Source organism: Gigantopelta aegis, chromosome 10, assembly GCF_016097555.1.
Source record: "Gigantopelta aegis isolate Gae_Host chromosome 10, Gae_host_genome, whole genome shotgun sequence".
Taxonomy (NCBI): Eukaryota; Metazoa; Mollusca; class Gastropoda; order Neomphalida; family Peltospiridae; genus Gigantopelta; species Gigantopelta aegis.
This window is the reverse complement of record NC_054708.1, coordinates 7,931,061-7,953,537: the sequence shown is the minus strand read 5'-3', so window position 1 is coordinate 7,953,537 and position 22,477 is coordinate 7,931,061. Positions and strand designations below refer to the sequence as shown.

At 37.8% G+C, this 22,477-nt stretch overlaps 1 protein-coding gene across 1 annotated transcript; it reads left to right on the top strand.

Annotated features, from left to right (window-relative positions):
• Window positions 1-12,684: 12,684 nt before the first annotated feature.
• LOC121383247 (ankyrin repeat and SOCS box protein 10-like) lies at window positions 12,685-22,403 on the top strand. Its single transcript, XM_041513146.1, has 6 exons — window positions 12,685-12,963; window positions 14,284-14,476; window positions 15,207-15,368; window positions 15,952-16,068; window positions 17,452-17,559; window positions 18,718-22,403. The coding sequence occupies exons 1-6, from the start codon at window positions 12,928-12,930 to the stop codon at window positions 19,149-19,151; spliced, it is 1,050 nt and encodes a 349-aa protein (XP_041369080.1). The 5' UTR covers window positions 12,685-12,927; the 3' UTR covers window positions 19,152-22,403.
• The last annotated feature ends 74 nt before the right edge of the window (window positions 22,404-22,477 follow it).

Sequence of the window (22,477 nt, the reverse complement as noted above, 5' to 3'; positions counted from 1 at the left end):
GTTGGGGGATGATGTTTTGATGGTGGTGCTGGTACTAATGATTCTGATACTTGTGGGTGGGTTGGGGGATGATGTTTTGATGGTGGTGCTGGTACTAATGATTCTGATACTTGTGGGTTGGGGGATGATGTTTTGATGGTGGTGCTGGTACTAATGATTCTGATATTTATGGGTTGGGGGATGATGTTTTGATGGTGGTGCTGGTACTAATGATTCTGATACTTGTGGGTTGGGGGATTATGTTTTGATGGTGGTGCTGGTACTAATGATTCTGATACTTGTGGGTGGGTTGGGGGATGATGTTTTGATGGTGGTGCTGGTACTAATGATTCTGATACTTGTGGGTGGGTTGGGGGATGATGTTTTGATGGTGGAGCTGGTACTAATGATTCTGATACTTCCATTAACAGCACAGGATCTTTTATATGTACCATGCCACAGACAGGATAGCACATACCATGGTATTTGATATACCAGTCATGATGCTGGAATAAGAAATAGCCCAATGGACTCACTGACAGGGATTGATCCTAGACTCATTGCATATCAGGTGAGTATTTTACCACTGGGCTATATCCCATTGTATAAATATTACATTCAAACTAAACCAAAAGTTTATTTTATACAATGACACCACTAGAGCACATTGATTAATCATCAGCTAACCGGATATTAACATTTTTAAAGTGTGAACCATAAGCTTCTGAAAAAAACAGCTATCGGGAACAGGAACGCTAACGGGAACTCTATTAATGTGCTCCTATCCATAAGGTTCAGGCATGCCCATCCCAGGTTTAGCCTATGATTTCACCAGTGACCAACCCTGCTACATTTTTTCATTAGCAGCAAGGGATCTTTTATATGCACTTTACCACAGATAATACAGCACATACCTTTGAAATACCAGTTATGGTGCATTGGCTGTAACTAGAAATAGCTGAAAGGGCCCACCAACGGGAATCAATCCTAGACCATACCAAGCAAGCCCAATAACAGAATGACTCCACCGTGGGGATTCGAGCCTTTGTCTCGAGCACCTCAAATCCATCTAATTATCTTAATGCATGTACTGGAAAGCAGCTGTAGGCAAACATTTAATTTTCGCACTATCAGGTTTGTTTCCTGTCTGCTGCGGTGTAAACAGGGCTCTCAGCACAACTCATTTCCATATCGCCCTGGCAGTCTTGTCTCGTTAATGGAAATAAGAAATGACAATGAAAAAACATGCAATTGAAATGACAAATGTAATTTTACACATTTAAGCCAACAGTTACCCAGATGAGCCCATTACTCTCTCTTATTGCACCGCTGAGGAATTGATCGATAGTTGTGTCTATATATGAGGAAAAGCCATAAACCATAATGGCAAATGCTATGCTTCCTCCAAGACAATTCCAGACCAATTTCATAGTGCAGACAAAAAGATGACAGCCCACCGATAAACTTTTGGAGGAAACTGGTGTACTAAGTGCACGCATTGTGTTAAATCTATTCTACAAACAATTAGGTAATGGGGCAGTAAAACCAAATCCATGTTCAGGCTTTCTGTCAGAAAATAATTTGAGGGTATGTATTAAAAACAAACAAAAAACATAAATGCCCCTACTAGGTGAATATGGGTTTGAAATGTTTTGAAAATGACCACCGATTTCCATGCGCTTTGACAAATTTTAAACAGCAATTCTATTGCTATCGTTTATTGGCAAAATAAAAAATATATATCAATTAATTTCTTCGATTTTAGGGTACGTAAGTAACCCTCCATTTCCCCCTGGCAGAAACCCTGATATGTTGAATTAGGGCTATTCCAAAATTAATTAATGAGATGTGGGGATGATGGTATAAAATGCAAGTGTTGTGCGTGATGTTAATTCTCTTTAATATAACATGTTTCCAGTTGTCACATTAAAATGTGCTGTCAAAGTTATAAAATATTTTAACACATCTAAGCTTTATAGTGCTTGCTGTTGTTAGTCATAAAATGGATGGGAATAGCATGTTTCAGTACATGTATTTATTCTCATGCACCCTCTGGCCCCATGCATGTTCTAATGGAATCCGAGACTTTAACGCCATGGCAACACCATACAAACTGCATGTGTGTGACGCCATTCAAGATTGGAGTCTAGACTCTAAACTTTGATAAGCAGAGGCCCTGATCCAACATTATATATCAAATGTTGTTGTTTTTTAATTCTAATTTAGCACATTTGTAAGAATGATCCTGATTGGAAACCTACAAAAATCTGCCGTACTTTTTCAATATATGGTGATGCACATTCCATTTGGTGGTTTTACAATTCCAAAAGTATACACGTAGTTGTACTGGTGATGTGTAGTGACAGTAAACCCATCAGTCTATGTTGAAAGATTGGAAACCACAGTAGAGTTATCCCCTGATTTAATGACACAAACACTTTGCTCAATGAGCAGAAGCTATTAGATGTCACACACGTGGTAATTGTGAGTCTTGGTCTGTAGAAGAGACGGGTTATGGACTTCTCAGTAAATATTATACACAATAATAGACGAGATGTACCCTGTGCTACACACCTGGTAATTGTGAGTCTTGGTCTGTAGAGTAGACGGGTTATGGACTTCTCAGTAAATATTATACACAATAATAGACGAGATGTACCCTGTGCTACACACGTGGTAATTGTGAGTCTTAGTCTGTAGAGGAGACGGGTTATGGACTTCTCAGTAAATATTATACACAATAGACGAGATGTAACCCGTGCTACACACGTGGTAATTGTGAGTCTTGGTCTGTAGAGTAGACGGGTTATGGACTTCTCAGTAAATATTATACACAATAATAGACGAGATGTAACCAGTGCTACACATGTGGCAATTGTGAGTCTTGGCCTGTAGAGGAGATGGGTTATGGACTTCTCAGTAAATATTATACACAATAATAGACGAGATGTACTCTGTGCTACACACCTGGTAATTGTGAGTCTTGGTCTGTAGAGTAGACGGGTTATGGACTTCTCAGTAAATATTATACACAATAATAGACGAGATGTAACCAGTGCTACACACGTGGCAACTGTGAGTCTTGGCCTGTAGAGGAGATGGGTTATGGACTTCTCAGTAAATATTATACACAATAATAGACAAGATGTACCCCGTGCTACACACCTGGTAATTGTGAGTCTTGGTCTGTAGAGGAGACGGGTTATGGACTTCTCAGTAAATATTATACACAATAATAGACGAGATGTAACCAGTGCTACACACGTGGCAATTGTGAGTCTTGGCCTGTAGAGGAGATGGGTTATGGACTTCTCAGTAAATATTATACACAATAATAGACGAGATGTACTCTGTGCTACACACCTGGTAATTGTGAGTCTTGGTCTGTAGAGGAGACGGGTTATGGACTTCTCAGTAAATAATATACACAATAATAGACGAGATGTACCCTGTGCTACACACCTGGTAATTGTGAGTCTTGGTCTGTAGAGTAGACGGGTTATGGACTTCTCAGTAAATATTATACACAATAATAGACGAGATGTAACCAGTGCTACACACGTGGCAATTGTGAGTCTTGGCCTGTAGAGGAGATGGGTTATGGACTTCTCAGTAAATATTATACACAATAATAGACGAGATGTACTCTGTGCTACACACCTGGTAATTGTGAGTCTTGGTCTGTAGAGTAGACGGGTTATGGACTTCTCAGTAAATATTATACACAATAATAGACGAGATGTAACCAGTGCTACACACGTGGCAACTGTGAGTCTTGGCCTGTAGAGGAGATGGGTTATGGACTTCTCAGTAAATATTATACACAATAATAGACAAGATGTACCCCGTGCTACACACCTGGTAATTGTGAGTCTTGGTCTGTAGAGGAGACGGGTTATGGACTTCTCAGTAAATATTATACACAATAATAGACGAGATGTACCCTGTGCTACACACCTGGTAATTGTGAGTCTTGGTCTGTAGAGTAGACGGGTTATGGACTTCTCAGTAAATATTATACACAATAATAGACGAGATGTAACCAGTGCTACACACGTGGCAATTGTGAGTCTTGGCCTGTAGAGGAGATGGGTTATGGACTTCTCAGTAAATATTATACACAATAATAGACAAGATGTACCCCGTGCTACACACCTGGTAATTGTGAGTCTTGGTCTGTAGAGTAGACGGGTTATGGACTTCTCAGTAAATATTATACACAATAATAGACGAGATGTACCCTGTGCTACACACCTGGTAATTGTGAGTCTTAGTCTGTAGAGGAGACGGGTTATGGACTTCTCAGTAAATATTATACACAATAGACGAGATGTAACCCGTGCTACACACGTGGTAATTGTGAGTCTTGGTCTGTAGAGTAGACGGGTTATGGACTTCTCAGTAAATATTATACACAATAATAGACGAGATGTACCCTGTGCTACACACCTGGTAATTGTGAGTCTTGGTCTGTAGAGTAGACGGGTTATGGACTTCTCAGTAAATATTATACACAATAATAGACGAGATGTAACCAGTGCTACACACGTGGCAATTGTGAGTCTTGGCCTGTAGAGGAGATGGGTTATGGACTTCTCAGTAAATATTATACACAATAATAGACGAGATGTACTCTGTGCTACACACCTGGTAATTGTGAGTCTTGGTCTGTAGAGGAGACGGGTTATGGACTTCTCAGTAAATAATATACACAATAATAGACGAGATGTACCCTGTGCTACACACCTGGTAATTGTGAGTCTTGGTCTGTAGAGTAGACGGGTTATGGACTTCTCAGTAAATATTATACACAATAATAGACGAGATGTAACCAGTGCTACACACGTGGCAATTGTGAGTCTTGGCCTGTAGAGGAGATGGGTTATGGACTTCTCAGTAAATATTATACACAATAATAGACGAGATGTACTCTGTGCTACACACCTGGTAATTGTGAGTCTTGGTCTGTAGAGTAGACGGGTTATGGACTTCTCAGTAAATATTATACACAATAATAGACGAGATGTAACCAGTGCTACACACGTGGCAACTGTGAGTCTTGGCCTGTAGAGGAGATGGGTTATGGACTTCTCAGTAAATATTATACACAATAATAGACAAGATGTACTCTGTGCTACACACCTGGTAATTGTGAGTCTTGGTCTGTAGAGTAGACGGGTTATGGACTTCTCAGTAAATATTATACACAATAATAGACGAGATGTAACCCGTGCTACACACCTGGTAATTGTGAGTCTTGGTCTGTAGAGGAGACGGGTTATGGACTTCTCAGTAAATATTATACACAATAATAGACGAGATGTACCCTGTGCTACACACCTGGTAATTGTAAGTCTTGGTCTGTAGAGTAGACGGGTTATGGACTTCTCAGTAAATATTATACACAATAATAGACGAGATGTACCCTGTGCTACACACCTGGTAATTGTGAGTCTTGGTCTGTAGAGTAGACGGGTTATGGACTTCTCAGTAAATATTATACACAATAATAGACGAGATGTAACCAGTGCTACACACGTGGCAATTGTGAGTCTTGGCCTGTAGAGGAGATGGGTTATGGACTTCTCAGTAAATATTATACACAATAATAGACGAGATGTACTCTGTGCTACACACCTGGTAATTGTGAGTCTTGGTCTGTAGAGTAGACGGGTTATGGACTTCTCAGTAAATATTATACACAATAATAGACGAGATGTAACCAGTGCTACACACGTGGCAACTGTGAGTCTTGGCCTGTAGAGGAGATGGGTTATGGACTTCTCAGTAAATATTATACACAATAATAGACGAGATGTACTCTGTGCTACACACCTGGTAATTGTGAGTCTTGGTCTGTAAAGTAGACGGGTTATGGACTTCTCAGTAAATATTATACACAATAATAGACGAGATGTAACCCGTGCTACACACCTGGTAATTGTGAGTCTTGGTCTGTAGAGGAGACGGGTTATGGACTTCTCAGTAAATATTATACACAATAATAGACGAGATGTACCCTGTGCTACACACCTGGTAATTGTAAGTCTTGGTCTGTAGAGTAGACGGGTTATGGACTTCTCAGTAAATATTATACACAATAATAGACGAGATGTAACCAGTGCTACACACGTGGCAATTGTGAGTCTTGGCCTGTAGAGGAGATGGGTTATGGACTTCTCAGTAAATATTATACACAATAATAGACAAGATGTACCCCGTGCTACACACCTGGTAATTGTGAGTCTTGGTCTGTAGAGTAGACGGGTTATGGACTTTTCAGTAAATATTATACACAATAATAGACGAGATGTACCCTGTGCTACACACCTGGTAATTGTGAGTCTTAGTCTGTAGAGGAGACGGGTTATGGACTTCTCAGTAAATATTATACACAATAGACGAGATGTAACCCGTGCTACACACGTGGTAATTGTGAGTCTTGGTCTGTAGAGTAGACGGGTTATGGACTTCTCAGTAAATATTATACACAATAATAGACGAGATGTACCCTGTGCTACACACCTGGTAATTGTGAGTCTTGGTCTGTAGAGTAGACGGGTTATGGACTTCTCAGTAAATATTATACACAATAATAGACGAGATGTAACCAGTGCTACACACATGGCAATTGTGAGTCTTGGCCTGTAGAGGAGATGGGTTATGGACTTCTCAGTAAATATTATACACAATAATAGACAAGATGTACCCCGTGCTACACACCTGGTAATTGTGAGTCTTGGTCTGTAGAGGAGACGGGTTATGGACTTCTCAGTAAATATTATACACAATAATAGACGAGATGTACCCCGTGCTACACATGTGGTAATTGTGAGTCTTGGTCTGTAGAGGAGACGGGTTATGGACTTCTCAGTAAATATTATACACAATAATAGACGAGATATAACCCGTGCTACACACCTGGTAATTGTGAGTCTTGGTCTGTAGAGGAGACGGGTTATGGACTTCTCAGTAAATATTATACACAATAATAGACGAGATGTACCCTGTGCTACACACCTGGTAATTGTGAGTCTTGGTCTGTAGAGTAGACGGGTTATGGACTTCTCAGTAAATATTATACACAATAATAGACGAGATGTAACCAGTGCTACACACGTGGCAATTGTGCGTCTTGGCCTGTAGAGGAGATGGGTTATGGACTTCTCAGTAAATATTATACACAATAATAGACAAGATGTACCCCATGCTACACACCTGGTAATTGTGAGTCTTGGTCTGTAGAGTAGACGGGTTATGGACTTCTCAGTAAATATTATACACAATAATAGACGAGATGTACCCTGTGCTACACACCTGGTAATTGTGAGTCTTAGTCTGTAGAGGAGACGGGTTATGGACTTCTCAGTAAATATTATACACAATAGACGAGATGTAACCCGTGCTACACACGTGGTAATTGTGAGTCTTGGTCTGTAGAGTAGACGGGTTATGGACTTCTCAGTAAATATTATACACAATAATAGACGAGATGTACCCTGTGCTACACACCTGGTAATTGTGAGTCTTGGTCTGTAGAGTAGACGGGTTATGGACTTCTCAGTAAATATTATACACAATAATAGACGAGATGTAACCAGTGCTACACACGTGGCAATTGTGAGTCTTGGCCTGTAGAGGAGATGGGTTATGGACTTCTCAGTAAATATTATACACAATAATAGACAAGATGTACCCCGTGCTACACACCTGGTAATTGTGAGTCTAGGTCTGTAGAGGAGACGGGTTATGGACTTCTCAGTAAATATTATACACAATAATAGACGAGATGTACCCCGTGCTACACATGTGGTAATTGTGAGTCTTGGTCTGTAGAGGAGACGGGTTATGGACTTCTCAGTAAATATTATACACAATAATAGACGAGATGTAACCCGTGCTACACACCTGGTAATTGTGAGTCTTGGTCTGTAGAGGAGACGGGTTATGGACTTCTCAGTAAATATTATACACAATAATAGACAAGATGTACCCTGTGCTACACACCTGGTAATTGTGAGTCTTGGTCTGTAGAGTAGACGGGTTATGGACTTCTCAGTAAATATTATACACAATAATAGACGAGATGTACCCCGTGCTACACACCTGGTAATTGTGAGTCTTGGTCTGTAGAGGAGACGGGTTATGGACTTCTCAGTAAATATTATACACAATAATAGACGAGATGTACCCCGTGCTACACATGTGGTAATTGTGAGTCTTGGTCTGTAGAGGAGACGGGTTATGGACTTCTCAGTAAATATTATACACAATAATAGACGAGATGTACCCCGTGCTACACATGTGGTAATTGTGAGTCTTGGTCTGTAGAGGAGATGGGTTATGGACTTCTCAGTAAATATTACACATAATAATAGACGAGATGTACCCCGTGCTACACACCTGGTAATTGTGAGTCTTGGTCTGTAGAGGAGACGGGTTATGGACTTCTCAGTAAATATTATACACAATAATAGACGAGATGTACCCCGTGCTACACACCTGGTAATTGTGAGTCTTGGTCTGTAGAGGAGACGGGTTATGGACTTCTCAGTAAATATTATACACAATAATAGACGAGATGTACCTTGTGCTACACACGGGAACATTTAGATGGGTGTGGTGGCCTTGCACTGGACTTTCCCCAAAACATGACTGTCATGTAGGTAGTCAGCCCTTATTAGCCTAGGATATATACATAGCCACAGTCAGGATTAACATCTGCAACTGCCCACGTCAATCGGCAATGCTGTGCAGTTTTTAATTCTCCATGGCACTGTTTTGCCTTGAACTATATTCAGGGTTTTTTTCAACGGCATATTTTTTTACCGTGGACATTTTCTTCATTGTAGAGGTTGCAGGATACATGCCATGGTTTGACAAGTCATAAAATTGATATCTCTTGAAGGCCTGTTAGAATATATCCCATTCCAACCAGAGCTCTACAACTGGCATTACTAAAGCTGTGGTATGTATTATCCTTTCTCTGAGACGGGATATAGCCCAGTGGTAAAGGGCTTACCTGATGAGCGGTTGGTTTAGAATCGATCCCCGTCAGTGGGCTATTTCTTGTTCCAACCAGTGCACCACGACTGGTATATCAAAGGATGTGGTATGTGCTATTATGTCTGTGGGATATGGTATATATAAAAGTTTCCTCTTTTAGACGATATGTCAGAACTACCAAATGTTTGACATGCTATAGCTGATGATAAATAAATAAAATCTTCAAATAAATAAATAAATAAATAAAACACCAAGACACATTATCAAATGACAGTAACTTTACCATGACAGCCTGTACCTATGTACATAGAAAGAAAGGAATGTTTTATTTAACGATGCACTCAACACATTTTATTTACGGTTATATAGTGTCACACATATGGTTAAGGACCACACAGATATTGAGAGAGGAAACCCGCTGTCACCACTTCATGGGCTACTCTTTTTGGCTAGCAGCAAGGGATCTTTTATATGCACCATCCCACAGACAGGGTAGTACATACCATGTCCTTTGATATACCAGTTGTGGTGCACTGGCTGGAACAGGAAATGGCCCAATGGGTCCACCGACAAGGATCGATCCCAGACCGACCGTGCATTGAGCGAGCACTTTACCACTTGGCTACGTCCCACCCCCTATGAACATAGAGAACATTAAGAAAGTTGCTATGTGAGACCATTTATATCACAACAAGTGTGTTTTTAATTGTACATCACAAGCAAAAGTTGTAATACAAACAGTCTCACATGGGAACGAGTATAGTATTTTATTTATTACATCAAACATCAATGAACAAAAACTGCACAAAATAACTTCCAAAATAACTAATCAAGACATAATAATGCACAGATTAAAGACCGGGAAAATGATGTCGCTTACCAAATGATGTCGTTTAGCAAAATAATGTCATGTTGTGGCCACTTCTTTTAGTTATACATGTATTTATCAATAAAACTTTGCATTCCCACGCCACACATTTATCAACATATTCAAGGCTAAACAAAATTATTAAAATATATATTTTGTTAAATTATGCTGCTAACATTAAGTATTTTTCCAATTTAAAAATATTAATTGCAAGAACCATGCGCACACTTTTTACATGAACATTTATGTGGAATTATACTGTGTGACATAGTTGATCGCCTGATCAGAGGTCATGACCTCTCAAAAGGCATATTCCACAATGTGAAGAGATGCTAAATATCACATGGGCATCTCTTCAACCGCAGTGTAATAAATATAAATACCTTTAATTCATATAGATTATATTTCAGAAATATAATGCTTTATTAACAGTACTGATAGCAAGACATACAAGGTTATTGTGGTCGCAGTGTCTTTTGCATTAATAGCTAGCTGAGGGTGGAACATAGTCCAGTGATAAAGCACTCGCCTGATACACCATGACTGGTATATCAAAGGCCATGGTATGTCCTGTCCTGTCTGTGGGAAAGTGCATATAATAAAAAAATGTAGTGGGTTTCCCCTCTGAGAATATATGTCAGAATTACAAAATGTTTGACATCCAATAGCCGATGATTAATAATCAATGTGCTCTAGTGGTGTTATATAACAAAACAAACTTTCACTTTTAATAGCTAGCTTTTTGGTAGAGTATATATATATATATGGATAAATATACTGTACAGACTGAGTCTAATAAAGGCCAGGAACAAAACATTTAACTTGCACGTTTAAACCATGCTTATTAATTTGGTAATTAACATGGTTATTGTAACACTACATAGTGAGAAACCTGCAGCTACCAAATAAGAAGTAGCAAGTGATCTCACAAACGGACCAGCACACACCATGGCCTTTGATATATCATTTTACCTATCATGAGCTTGGTTGGAACTGGAGAAATAACCAATGGGTCCACTGATGACAATTTATCATAATATATGGCCCATTGCACCTTAGACAAACATTTTAAATACTGCTCAGAGTTCTACATCCCACCCAGTCTAATACATCAAAGGAACTTTAGGTGATGGGAGTTGGGGCCTAATTCACTAAACTATCGCAACTTTGCGATCTCACAGTGCAATGCTAAGACTTGCAAACAGGATCTTTTGTTGTCTAGCAGAGCCTAAGAGACCTTTGTGAATTAGGCCCCAGATCTAAATGAACATTAAACGTACATGTTGTTATCCAGTACCAATGGGTCAGTGGGCATACACTGTGCTCCATGTCACCACAAGAAAGTACAGTGCAGATTCATTTCACATAGAGGCATCGGGTTTCTTCATGTAGTGTTGGTACTGGTTAACAACAAGTAAGTTTAATGTCATGACTGGACTCGCGAATAAGAGTAGTGGGAGGAAAATATATTCATTATTTCATTCAAGTCAATTTTAATTTTTATTTGCACAATGGTAGACTGATTACCATTTTTCATCCCAACAAGTGCTTTCCTTTCTGTCATTACCACGGTACATTTAAATATATAATTTTGTCTGTGTTTTGGTTTTTCACAAATGTGTTTTGAGCCAGTTTAGTTAGGGGCCGTTCAAATATTACATAATGCTATTTTTGTCAAAATTAACTACCCTCCCACCCCCTTGTAATGTTCCTTAACGCTAGACCATACACCCCCAAAAATATTACATAACACTTGGAGACACACACACCCTCCCATTCACAAATAAGTCATGTGATGGGTGTAATACAATTTTAACATAATGTTTCACAATTTGGGAAAGTGCAGATACACATTTGAACTCGATTTATAATCCTTATATTGTGTGTATACATAGTCTCACTATAACTACATATGTTAAACATTGTCGCTGTGACAGCATTTAAAAGAATAAGATAAAATTAATAATAAAAATTTTAGTAATAAAAAATTAGAAAAGCATTATGTAACCAGGGCCTAGCTGGGGGGGGGGGGGGGCAAGGGGAAAAAAAATCCAGAAAGCATTCTAGAAACTTAAAGAAAATTATCTTCTTAACTGTTTATGGAGTTTTAGACTATTAACTACTCAGCTGCCCCCCCCCCCCCAAACAAAAAATCCTAGCTACGGCCCTGGTAACACTGTTAAATACACCCACCTCTGTAACTACACATCTGAACCTATATAGGGCCTACCCACCAACCACCTCAGCACTATAATTATAGCCTAATACTTGAATGGCCCCTTAAACAAAATATAATTATGGCAAGCTGACAAACAAATAGGGCAAGCTGGGGGGGGGGGGGGGGGGGAGAGGTATTATGTAGGTATACACAGTTTACAAGGTGCAACTTAACCAACAATAGTCCAATTCGAACATACAGAAATAAAGTCATGAGTTTGTTTTGGGTTTACGTTCACTGAAATTAACCACTGTCACTATGACGAACTGCTTATGCACACGTTCACTTGCTCCTTGAGGGTGTCCATTAATAAAATAATTTTAACGTGTTCATGCTGATTATAAATGACAACCCAATCACAACCCCAAACACTTTTTTTCTTTTTTTTTCTTGAACATCTTATTAAAGGCTATATTATTGTTATTGTCATGGTAACCTGTCCGATAAATGGGATGTTAATAATTAGCATTATTTAATGCTAAAAGGAACATAAAAATAACTAATAACATTTTGTAGAACATAAATGGCTTTAAAACTTAAAGAAGAATGAACATCAACAACAGCAATCAAACTTACGTCTTAAATAGTATTTTCGTACAATCAAATTCAGTCGTGGTTTCGTTTCGCTGTCAGATTGCTTGCTAAATTCCAAAATTGTGTCCTAATTCCCATACCAGTCCATAACGCATAATTGAATTAATCTACCACTTTTATATTTTATAAAATTAAAATACAGAGATAGCGAAGTAAGTCTGTGCAGGTAAACTCTCACGTGAATATATTTGTGAGAGATTTTACAGTATATATATTTTTAATTTTTACAGATGTTTTATCGATTGTTTATAATATTGGCAACATGGCGTCAATGAGAGAACTACAACAGGAAATAAAGGTTATAAATAAAATATTGAACAAATAAAACGTAGCTTGTATTATTTGCAGGCAGTTTTATCTTACACTAGTAACATTTTTATTTGCTTATTTATTTCATATCACTGATAGTGCCTGTACGTTGCAAATCAGAAGAATTATTATTATTATAGTTAGGATTGTTCTGTTATCGATAGATGCTGTATTTCGATATTGAATCTTGCAGTGAAAAGCTAATTTAAAGTTTTTTAATGACACCACTAGAGCACCCACATTGATTTATTAATAATCTGCTATTGGATGTCAAACATTTGATAATTATAACATAGTCTTAGAGGAAACCAGCTACATTTTAAAATTAAAATTTAAAGATAAATTTAATAATAAAGTACTGGTAAAGTTCAAACCAGATTCACCTCCACCCCCTAAAAAAATATGTTTTGCCAAGTTGTAGTCAGATATCAGGAGATGACGTTACTTATGTTTTCATTTCCAATAAAAGTTATTTAAATTTTATAAAAATTATTCAAAATCCTGCATTAAAATCGCTTTTTATTTAAAAGGAAAAAGAACCAAGAGTTAATTAAGGTACTCTTTTGAATAGTGACATACTGGTATGGTATTTTTTTTTTTTCTCTTGAATAATGACAGAATTTTTTTTATTTGCAGTATAGTGTTCATACAAAAAACATTAGAATGACATATAAGATGTCCTTGTTTTCGCATAAAGTTTGGACGTTTAGCATACCAGTAGATATTTTGTAATACACTTTGTAGTGCTTACTTGAAAACTGAAGTACTTGTTATTGGGAATACAAAGTATGCAGTGAAATAGATTTAAACCGTACAGCTTATACTTAATAATTTTATTATAAAGTTAACCTTCAACAGCAAGGGATAATTTTAATGCACTTTCCTGCTGACAAGACAACACATACCAAGACCTTTAATCTTCCAGTCATGGGGCACTGAATGGGATACATGTGTAAAAAAAAACCCTACACCCCACTCCAAATTTTAATTTATGATTAGAACTATTTTATTGCTACTAAATAATAATATTAATATATCAGACATTGTAAATGAACAAAATATTTATTTAACTATTAAGTGATAGTAACTATGTTTTTAATTTATTTAATTTGTGCTGACAAAACTACTCATCTCAAGTGATTCCTTCCATCATGCTATTAATACAGTGCACAAACACATTTAGAGCTTTAAATAATAAACTTGCATGTTTTCCCAGTCAACAAATAACACTAAATGTCTGGTACAGCTTACATGTCTCATGACCATTTCTGTAAAATGTTCAAGTTGTACGTTTTTGCCATAATTACAGGAAGCTGGATTGGAGATAGATTTCTGGAAAAAAAACAGACTATCTAATAATCAACGGGACCTTCTTGATGCTGTCCAGAGGAGAAATACGGAGAAGGTTAAGCGTCTCGTTGGGAAGGGCACTGATCCAAACTTCACGGATGAGAAAGGAAATTATCCGATCCATATCGCAGCAGGTCTGCCTCTACTAGGAGGTATTGAACATTTCATTCATTTCATTTCAACTTGTTTTTGTGCTTCTATCCAATTACAGTTCAAGCACGCTGTTCTGGTCACACACCTCAGCTATCTGGGCTGTTTGTTGAGAACAGAGGGTTAGTGGTTAGTGAGAGAAATGTTGGTGTAGCAGTCTTACACCTACCCATTGAGCCTTATGTCTGATGGCTTAACCACGACACCACCGATGTCAGTAGGTATTGAACAGCTTCCCATTGGACATTTATGTGCCACAGTGTTTATCATCTTGATATTAAAAAGCAGCAATGTTTGCTTAAAATATGTAATTAAACAAAGATAAATATGTTCTTTTTTTCTTTTCTTTTTTAAATTTGCATATTGATAAAGGTTACTAGTAATAGGCCTATAGTGAATAATAACCTATACACATGTAAGATCAATCTTAAATATTATATCGGGTCAAATTTGTGAAAGCCAGTCATTTCTTGTGTATTTTATATGCATGTAAATCTTAAATGTAAACAGGCAAAATATGGTGTGTGTGCACATGACTAAACCTCATTTAGACATTCATGTCATACACCTGTAGTAGCCCATGATCTGATTTTGTTGTGTTCATTTCTCATTTTGAATATTGTTAAAAGGCATACATGTATATAATCATTCTCTAGATATTCCCAATGCCAATAAATATTGTAAATTTATCATAGTACTTTTTTAATTTCTTGGTGCATTTTTAATTTCTAGGTGCTCAGGAAATACTGACAACTCTGTTGTATTTTGGTGCTTCTGTCGATGTTCGAGATAGATTTGGTCGAACTCCCTTGCACATAGCAGCCAGTTTAACATCTCAAAGAGTCCTAGTGCTGCTGGAAACTGGGTGTTCCATTAATGAACAAGATGTTGCAGGTATTAATCTAGAGAAGTTTACGTATTTCCATTTCAGTCAGTGTGAAGTGTGCATGGTGTTGTTTTGTGAGTGATAACTGGAGAACAATTTTTACACAATTTAAAACTTATTTAAAAAAAATTTAATTTCCAATTTATTAACAATCTATTTCGGTTAATGTGAGTTGTGCAAATTGATATTCTTTGAGTGATCATTGGCGAACTAGTTTTACGTGTTTCAATTCTTTTCTTCAATTTAAAATGCCTAGTCTCATAAAATTGTAATTTATAAAGTGAAAACTACAATTTGATGTTATACAATACAATACAATACAATACAATACAATACAACAACACAGCGCAACAACACAACACAATGCAAAAGTGTTCATTCAATTTTAAGGCCTCCAGCCCACAGTACATCTATTGCACTCAGTTGCATACAAACAAATTTAAATGATATATATAAACATGGTATACATTCAAGTTTCAATACAGTATATAAACTAGTAAAATTGTAATTTGTAAAGTGAAAACTACAATGTGATGTTAGATTCACTATTTAATTAAAATATCACCATATTCTTTTGTGTCTCCTACTAAGGTCGGACTGCCCTAATGGAAGCGTGTAGCAGTGAAGGAAGTGACGCTCTCTCCGTGGTGCAGATTCTACTTGATAGGAACATTAATGCTAGTCTCAAGGATCAAGACGGGCTAACAGGTTGACATTTTTATGTTTTCACTCTTAGTATAACAAGCACTGTGACGTTTATTTTATTTTATTATTAATTTTTTGTCATTTAATGTCCGATTTTCCTGACTGGCATATCAAAGACCTTGAAATTGACTATCCTGTCTGTGGGAAATTGCAAATACCTGATACCTCGTTATTAAATGGTATTAATAGTCACTAATCTGTTAAAACAAGGTTTATTCTCTCCTTTTATTAGCTGGGGCGAGAAGTAGCTTAGTGTTAGAGATGTAGCTTTAGTGGTGGAGATGTAGCTTAGTGGTGGAGATGTAGCTTAGCGGTGGAGATGTAGCTTAGCAATGGAAATGTCGCTTAGCGGTGGAGATGTAGCTTAGTGGTTCAAATATAGCTTAGTGGTTATGTAGCTTAGTGTTAGAGATGTAGCTTTAGTGGTGGAGATGTAGCTTAGTGATAGAGATATAACTTAGTGGTTGAGCACTAACCTGAGGCACTGAGCATCATAGGACCCAGTTGTTCCCTCCCCCCCCCCCCCCCCCCCCCCATCTTAACTAGTGTTCTACATCTGTTACACCAACGGCTTTGGTATGTACTGTTCTGCCTGTGGGGAAAATGTATATAAATTATCTTTTGCTACATTTCATTATTTACTTCATGTGCAGGTTTGGTCTCCCTCAACCTATATAACTGGTAACATGTATTACAGCACTTGCCGGACATGCTTGGATTGAAGAATGAAATCCCTGTCCCATCCGGTGCTCCCCAACTGGTATGTTAAAGGCTGTGTTATGTGCCATCCTGTCTCTGGAGGGGCAGGACATAGCCCAGTGGTAAAGTGCTCACTTGATGCGCGGTCGGTTTAGGATCGATCCCCGTCAGTGGGCCCATTGGGCTATTTTTCGTTGCAGCCAGTGCACCACGACTGGTATATCAAAGGCCGTGGTATGTGCTATCCTGTCTGTGGGATGGTGCATATAAAAGATCCCTTGCTGCTAATCGAAAAGAGTAGCCCATGAAGTGGCAACAGCAGGTTTCCTCCCTCAATATCTGTGTGGTCCTTAACCATATGTCCAACGCCATATAACCGTAAATAAAATGTGTTGAGTGTGTCGTTAAATAAATCATTTCCTTCCTTCCTGTCTGTGGGAAAGTGCATATAAAAGATCTCTTGCTACTAATAAAACTTGTAATGGGTGTCCTCAGGAGAATACTCGTCACAATTACTAATGTCTGTCTCTCAGTAGCTGATGATTAATTATTAAATCAAGTGGGTTTAGTGTTGTCGTTAAACAAAACAAACTTAAAGAAAATAAAAAATTATTGTGTGCAAGTGTAACAGAAATAAACTGTAGACTTGATTTCTCCAAACATAATTTATTCTTGTTTTAATTTCAGCTCTTCATTGTGCCTGTAAAAACTTGAAGCAAGATCGAGTAGTACGTAATGAAATTATCTGTAAACTGCTGTTTTCAGGGGTATCGGCCATCATTACAGATAAAAGCGGTGGGTGTTCATAAGAAATGTTACAATTAGGGTCATTAATTTAATAATCTAAATCTATTATTATCTGTTTTATGAGGTCTTTTTATGTCAGATTACTGTGAAAGAAAGGGTTCTATTAGTAAATATTAAAAAGGTATTTTCTAAAACATTCATCTTATATAATAGCAATTGTATGGTTATGAAGTTACAATTGTTTTTCAGCCAGTAAAATAAATTAAATATTCGTATAACCAGCCCTTCCTGAAAAAACAAGCAACATTGAGTAGCTGTTGTATAGTGGCTATTCATTCATTTAATTTCAACTTATTTTCATGCTTATATCCAATTAAGGTTCAAGCACGCTGTCCTGGGCACAAACCTCAGCTGTCTTTCTAGGACAGTGGGTTAGTTGTTAGTGAGAGAGAAGAGGGTGTAGTGGCCTTACACCTATCCATTGAGCCCTTAAGAACTTGCTCTGGGTTGGAGCCGGTACCGGGCTGCGAACCCTGTACCTACCAGCCTGTAGTCAGATGACTTAACCACTGCGCCACTGAGCCATTGAGCCCTTAAGAACTCGCTCTGGGTTGGAGCCGGTACCGGGCTGCGAACCCTGTACCTACCAGCCTGTAGTCCGATGACTTAACCACTGCGCCACTGAGCCCTAAAAAACTCGCTTTGGGTTGGAGCCGGTACCGGGCTGCGAACCCTGTACCTACCAGCCTGTAGTCCGATGACTAACCACTGCGCCACTGAGCCCTTAAAAACTCGCTCTGGGTTGGAGCCGGTACCGGGCTGCGAACCCTGTACCTACCAACCTGTAGTCCGATGACTTAACCACTGCGCCACTGAGGCTGGTTGTGTAGTGGTTAAACCATCACACATAAGGCTGTTATGGGTCCAAACCACAGTACTACCTCCTAGTTGCTCAGTAATAAGGTGTAAGAACACTACCCTGATGTCTTTCTCACTACCCACTAACATCTACCCACTAACATCTACCCACTAACCCACTGTCCTGGACAGACAGCCCAGGTAGCTGAGATGTGTGCCCAGGACATCACAAAAATCATGTGAAAATTAATAAGCATTAAAACAAAACAACCTTAATTATTATCACAATTTTTAAACCCCAGATATTTGATACAAATAAAAGTTATTTTTGTTTTCTTTTTTATATAGGTAAAATGCCTTTGTGTTATGAGCTGGACAAATTTGTACATGTTCCAAGAAGATATTTCAAAGACAGTGAATTCCTGGTGACTAGAACTCTCATCCAGGCTGGTGCAAACTACAACAGCCGAAACCGACTACATGAGACGTGGGCGCGAAGAGCCATTGCCTACTCACAGCTGAACTTCTTGAAGGAGCTGTTTGCTATCATACAGCCAGTACTCGGCTTGAAGGCAGCAAAGCAGGTGTATCACATATGGCATTCAAGAGAAGACAAAGATAACGAGATACTGGCAGAACTGCAGACTTTAATAACAAACCCTGTGTCACTGCAATCTCTCTGTCGAAGTTTGTTGAGGGACGAGTTGAGGGGTAAACTCTTCGTTAAAGTGGACCATTTACCATTGCCACAGTGTCTGAAGAGTTATATTCTGGTTCAGTGATGTTCGTATATGTTTAGCAAAAAATATAGTGTCCCAATAGTTTTACTTTTAACAAAATGGTGCTTTTGTTTATGAAGCTTTAAAATATAGTTTTGACTAAAACTGGAAGGATCTTCCATCCGTGAATGTTTGGATATTTTATAATTTTCGTCATATACCGGGTATTTCATTGTGATAACATTTGTAATTTTGGATGGGATTTCAATTTTTATTTACTTGATATTCTTTTATTTTTATTTTGTCAACATCTTGCTATAACTCTTATATTTTGCTATTTACAACTATATAACAATTATGGAAATATGCTAATTAGTAATACTGTAATAATTCTGACAAAATTTACCGGTGTAGCAATGCATGCGTCTCCCTTGCCGAGTTTAACCCTAACTATTGGGACCAACCCTTGGTTGTGGAAGGTGTTTTCCTCCCATTTCATTTGGTGCATCACAATTGATATTGCCCATCTCGTGAACATATTGTAGTGTCGTAACAATGTAGTACGCACCACCAGTGTTGTACTAGCTGTAATTTTGTAAGTTTTATCAATCAATCAATCAATAACCCTTTGACTCATGCTTACATCCACTGAAGGTTCAAGTACAACTGTCTTGGGCAAATTCTCCAAGATTTCCCCGGTGGATGTATCCATGACAGATTTGTAGGTTCTTTTTTCTTTGTGATGATATATATGTATTGGACATACACAGTCTAGCCAGCTCCAAAGCGATAAAAAGTTCATTAAATTTTTAGTTAAACACTATAAATGGATACTGGATTGCTCTAAGGTGGAACATGTTGCTAAATTTGCAATTTACACTTTATTATTATTTGACAGATAAATTAATTATTATTATTGTTGACATTTGTATTGTCACTCTTACATCAGTATAATAATTTAGTTTTTCAAAGTGGCCACTGTAGGCAGGGGCTTCCACCTCGTTACAAAATGCTAACCCACCTTCTCAAAAAATTTGAATTTATGGATTTTCAGACAACCATTCCATTATTTGAAGGCGGGTAATAAATACAATACCACTCGATTTTTGTTAGATATAATTTTTATGACACTTGTGAACTTTTCTTGTATCTAACCACATTTTCGTTTGGTCAGATAACAGGAAAGTTAAGATAGTTTTGTAAAAATTATATCTTAATGAAAACAAGTAGTAGTCTGTATTTACAGGTCTATAAAACTTTTTACTACTAGCTAGTAACAAGAATTATCTACGTTGTAGGTTTCTCATCTAATGTTTGAAATTATTGTTATGACTTATAATAATTGCTGGTAAAATAGTAAAAAACATGCCTTGTTCAAATCAAGGTAACCCAATCTTTCTTAGGCATTTGTAACAGCAGGAACGTAGTGCAGAGTGCTTGCATGAGCTGCCAAGGGTTGTAGGATCAACTGTTCTCAGTCTCACTACTGGTACATTGAAGGATATTAGTTTGTTTTGGTAAACACCACAATATTATAATCAGCTACTGGATGTCAAACATTTTTTGACAATCCTAGAGAAAACAGGGGTTTTTTTCCATTAGCAGCAAAGGATTTTCTATATGCACATTTCCAGATAGGGCAGTCTTTAATTTACTAGTCATGGGGCATTGGTTGAGACTGGGGGGAGGGGGGGGGGGGAATAAAAGATGTGGTATGTACTATCCTGTGTGGGATTTTATGCACAAATCTGTTGCCTCCATATATAAGTGACTCTCTTCTTCAGGAAAGTATTTTTAGACTTCAAAACTCTGCTCAATACTCGACAATAGATCCCATGTAGTTTTAATAGTAGCCAGTTCCGTAAACGAGGTTAGTTATTTTTTTTTTTTTTACCAAATGTTGAAATAACTAAATACTAGTTTTAAAAGAGTTTGTTTTGGAGCACATTGACTATTAATTATCATTCTGACATAGTCATAAAGAGGAAAGCCCCATAATATTTCCTAATCCAGCAAGGGATCTTTCATATGCACTTTCCCTTAAAGTTTTAATTTTAGGTTCCCCAATCTGATGAGTGAAAAAGGCATATGACGAGTCTCTTTGGTGATATTCATAAAGTACTATGCCCGGAGGAGACACTGCATGCAAAAACAGTATGAAAGGGGTTTCGCTGACAGGATGCATGGGCTTCCAACAATGCACCAGTGTTATAACATAACATGGTTTAAAATAGTTTGGTCGTAGGTGCAGCAAATAGCATCTCGCAGGGTAAATGGACCCTGAAATTTATATAATGCATTAAATATTGCCACACCTGCCATTGGTAAGCTATGCAACAATTTGTGATAAAGTATTGGTTCATCTGGCCAAAACGTCCTGATGATTTCACATACTATCTCTATACCAGCTACTACGGTACGGTAAAAGATGAAAGTGGGCTGGAAATCTAAATATTAATGTTTGGGTACAGAGATTGGTACCCATGGTCATGGTTGTGCAGTGGTCTAAGTGGTGGTACCCATGGTTATGGTTGTACAGTGGTCTAAATGGTGGTACCCATGGTCATGGTTGTGCAGTGGTCTAAATGGTGGTACCCATGGTCATGGTTGTGCAGTGGTCTAAATGGTGGTACCCATGGTCATGGTTGTGCAGTGGTCTAGATGTTGGTACCCATGCAAAACATCATTAGTAGCAAGTATCACCATTCCAGACAGACAGGATAGCACATACCACCAGTCTGTGTGCACAGGCTGGAACGAGAAGTAGCCCAACTAGGGGAGGGACAATTTCCATTATGTCCTTTTTCTCAAGATTTCCTTTAAAGATGGAAGATGTATTTATATCAATGGTGTACAAGTTACAGGTAATAGCTTTAGCCACAAGAGGAGTGTCCATGGGATTTGTTTTGGTGGCATAAACCCAACCATAAAACATTTTATCAAGCTTAAATTGTGGGGTTTTTTTGGTTTTTTTAATTCATAGTATACTGTATACCTAATTTCATCTCCTAGTTTTATCCATTATTATGTATTGCGACATTTAGATTGTGTGTGTATATGACAAACACACACAAGACACTGGGTATGATGGGATATGAAAGCATCATGAACTTCCATCATCTAAACATTTCATTTTTAATGTAAGTGTTTTAGCAACAATATATATCAAATTTTATGTACAGTAGTTTCTTTTAGAGGTCAGTATAGATAATACAGCAGTGTTGCATTGTTCATGCATATACAGGTGTTGGACCATGCTCATCACTCTTTAAATAACACTGCTAAAAAAATTCCTGAATAAAATACTTTTCCTCGTTTCTTCTTAAAATGTTTGTATTGATCAAGAGATGTATTTTGGTTTTTAATTGAACACAGATAGAAAATACATA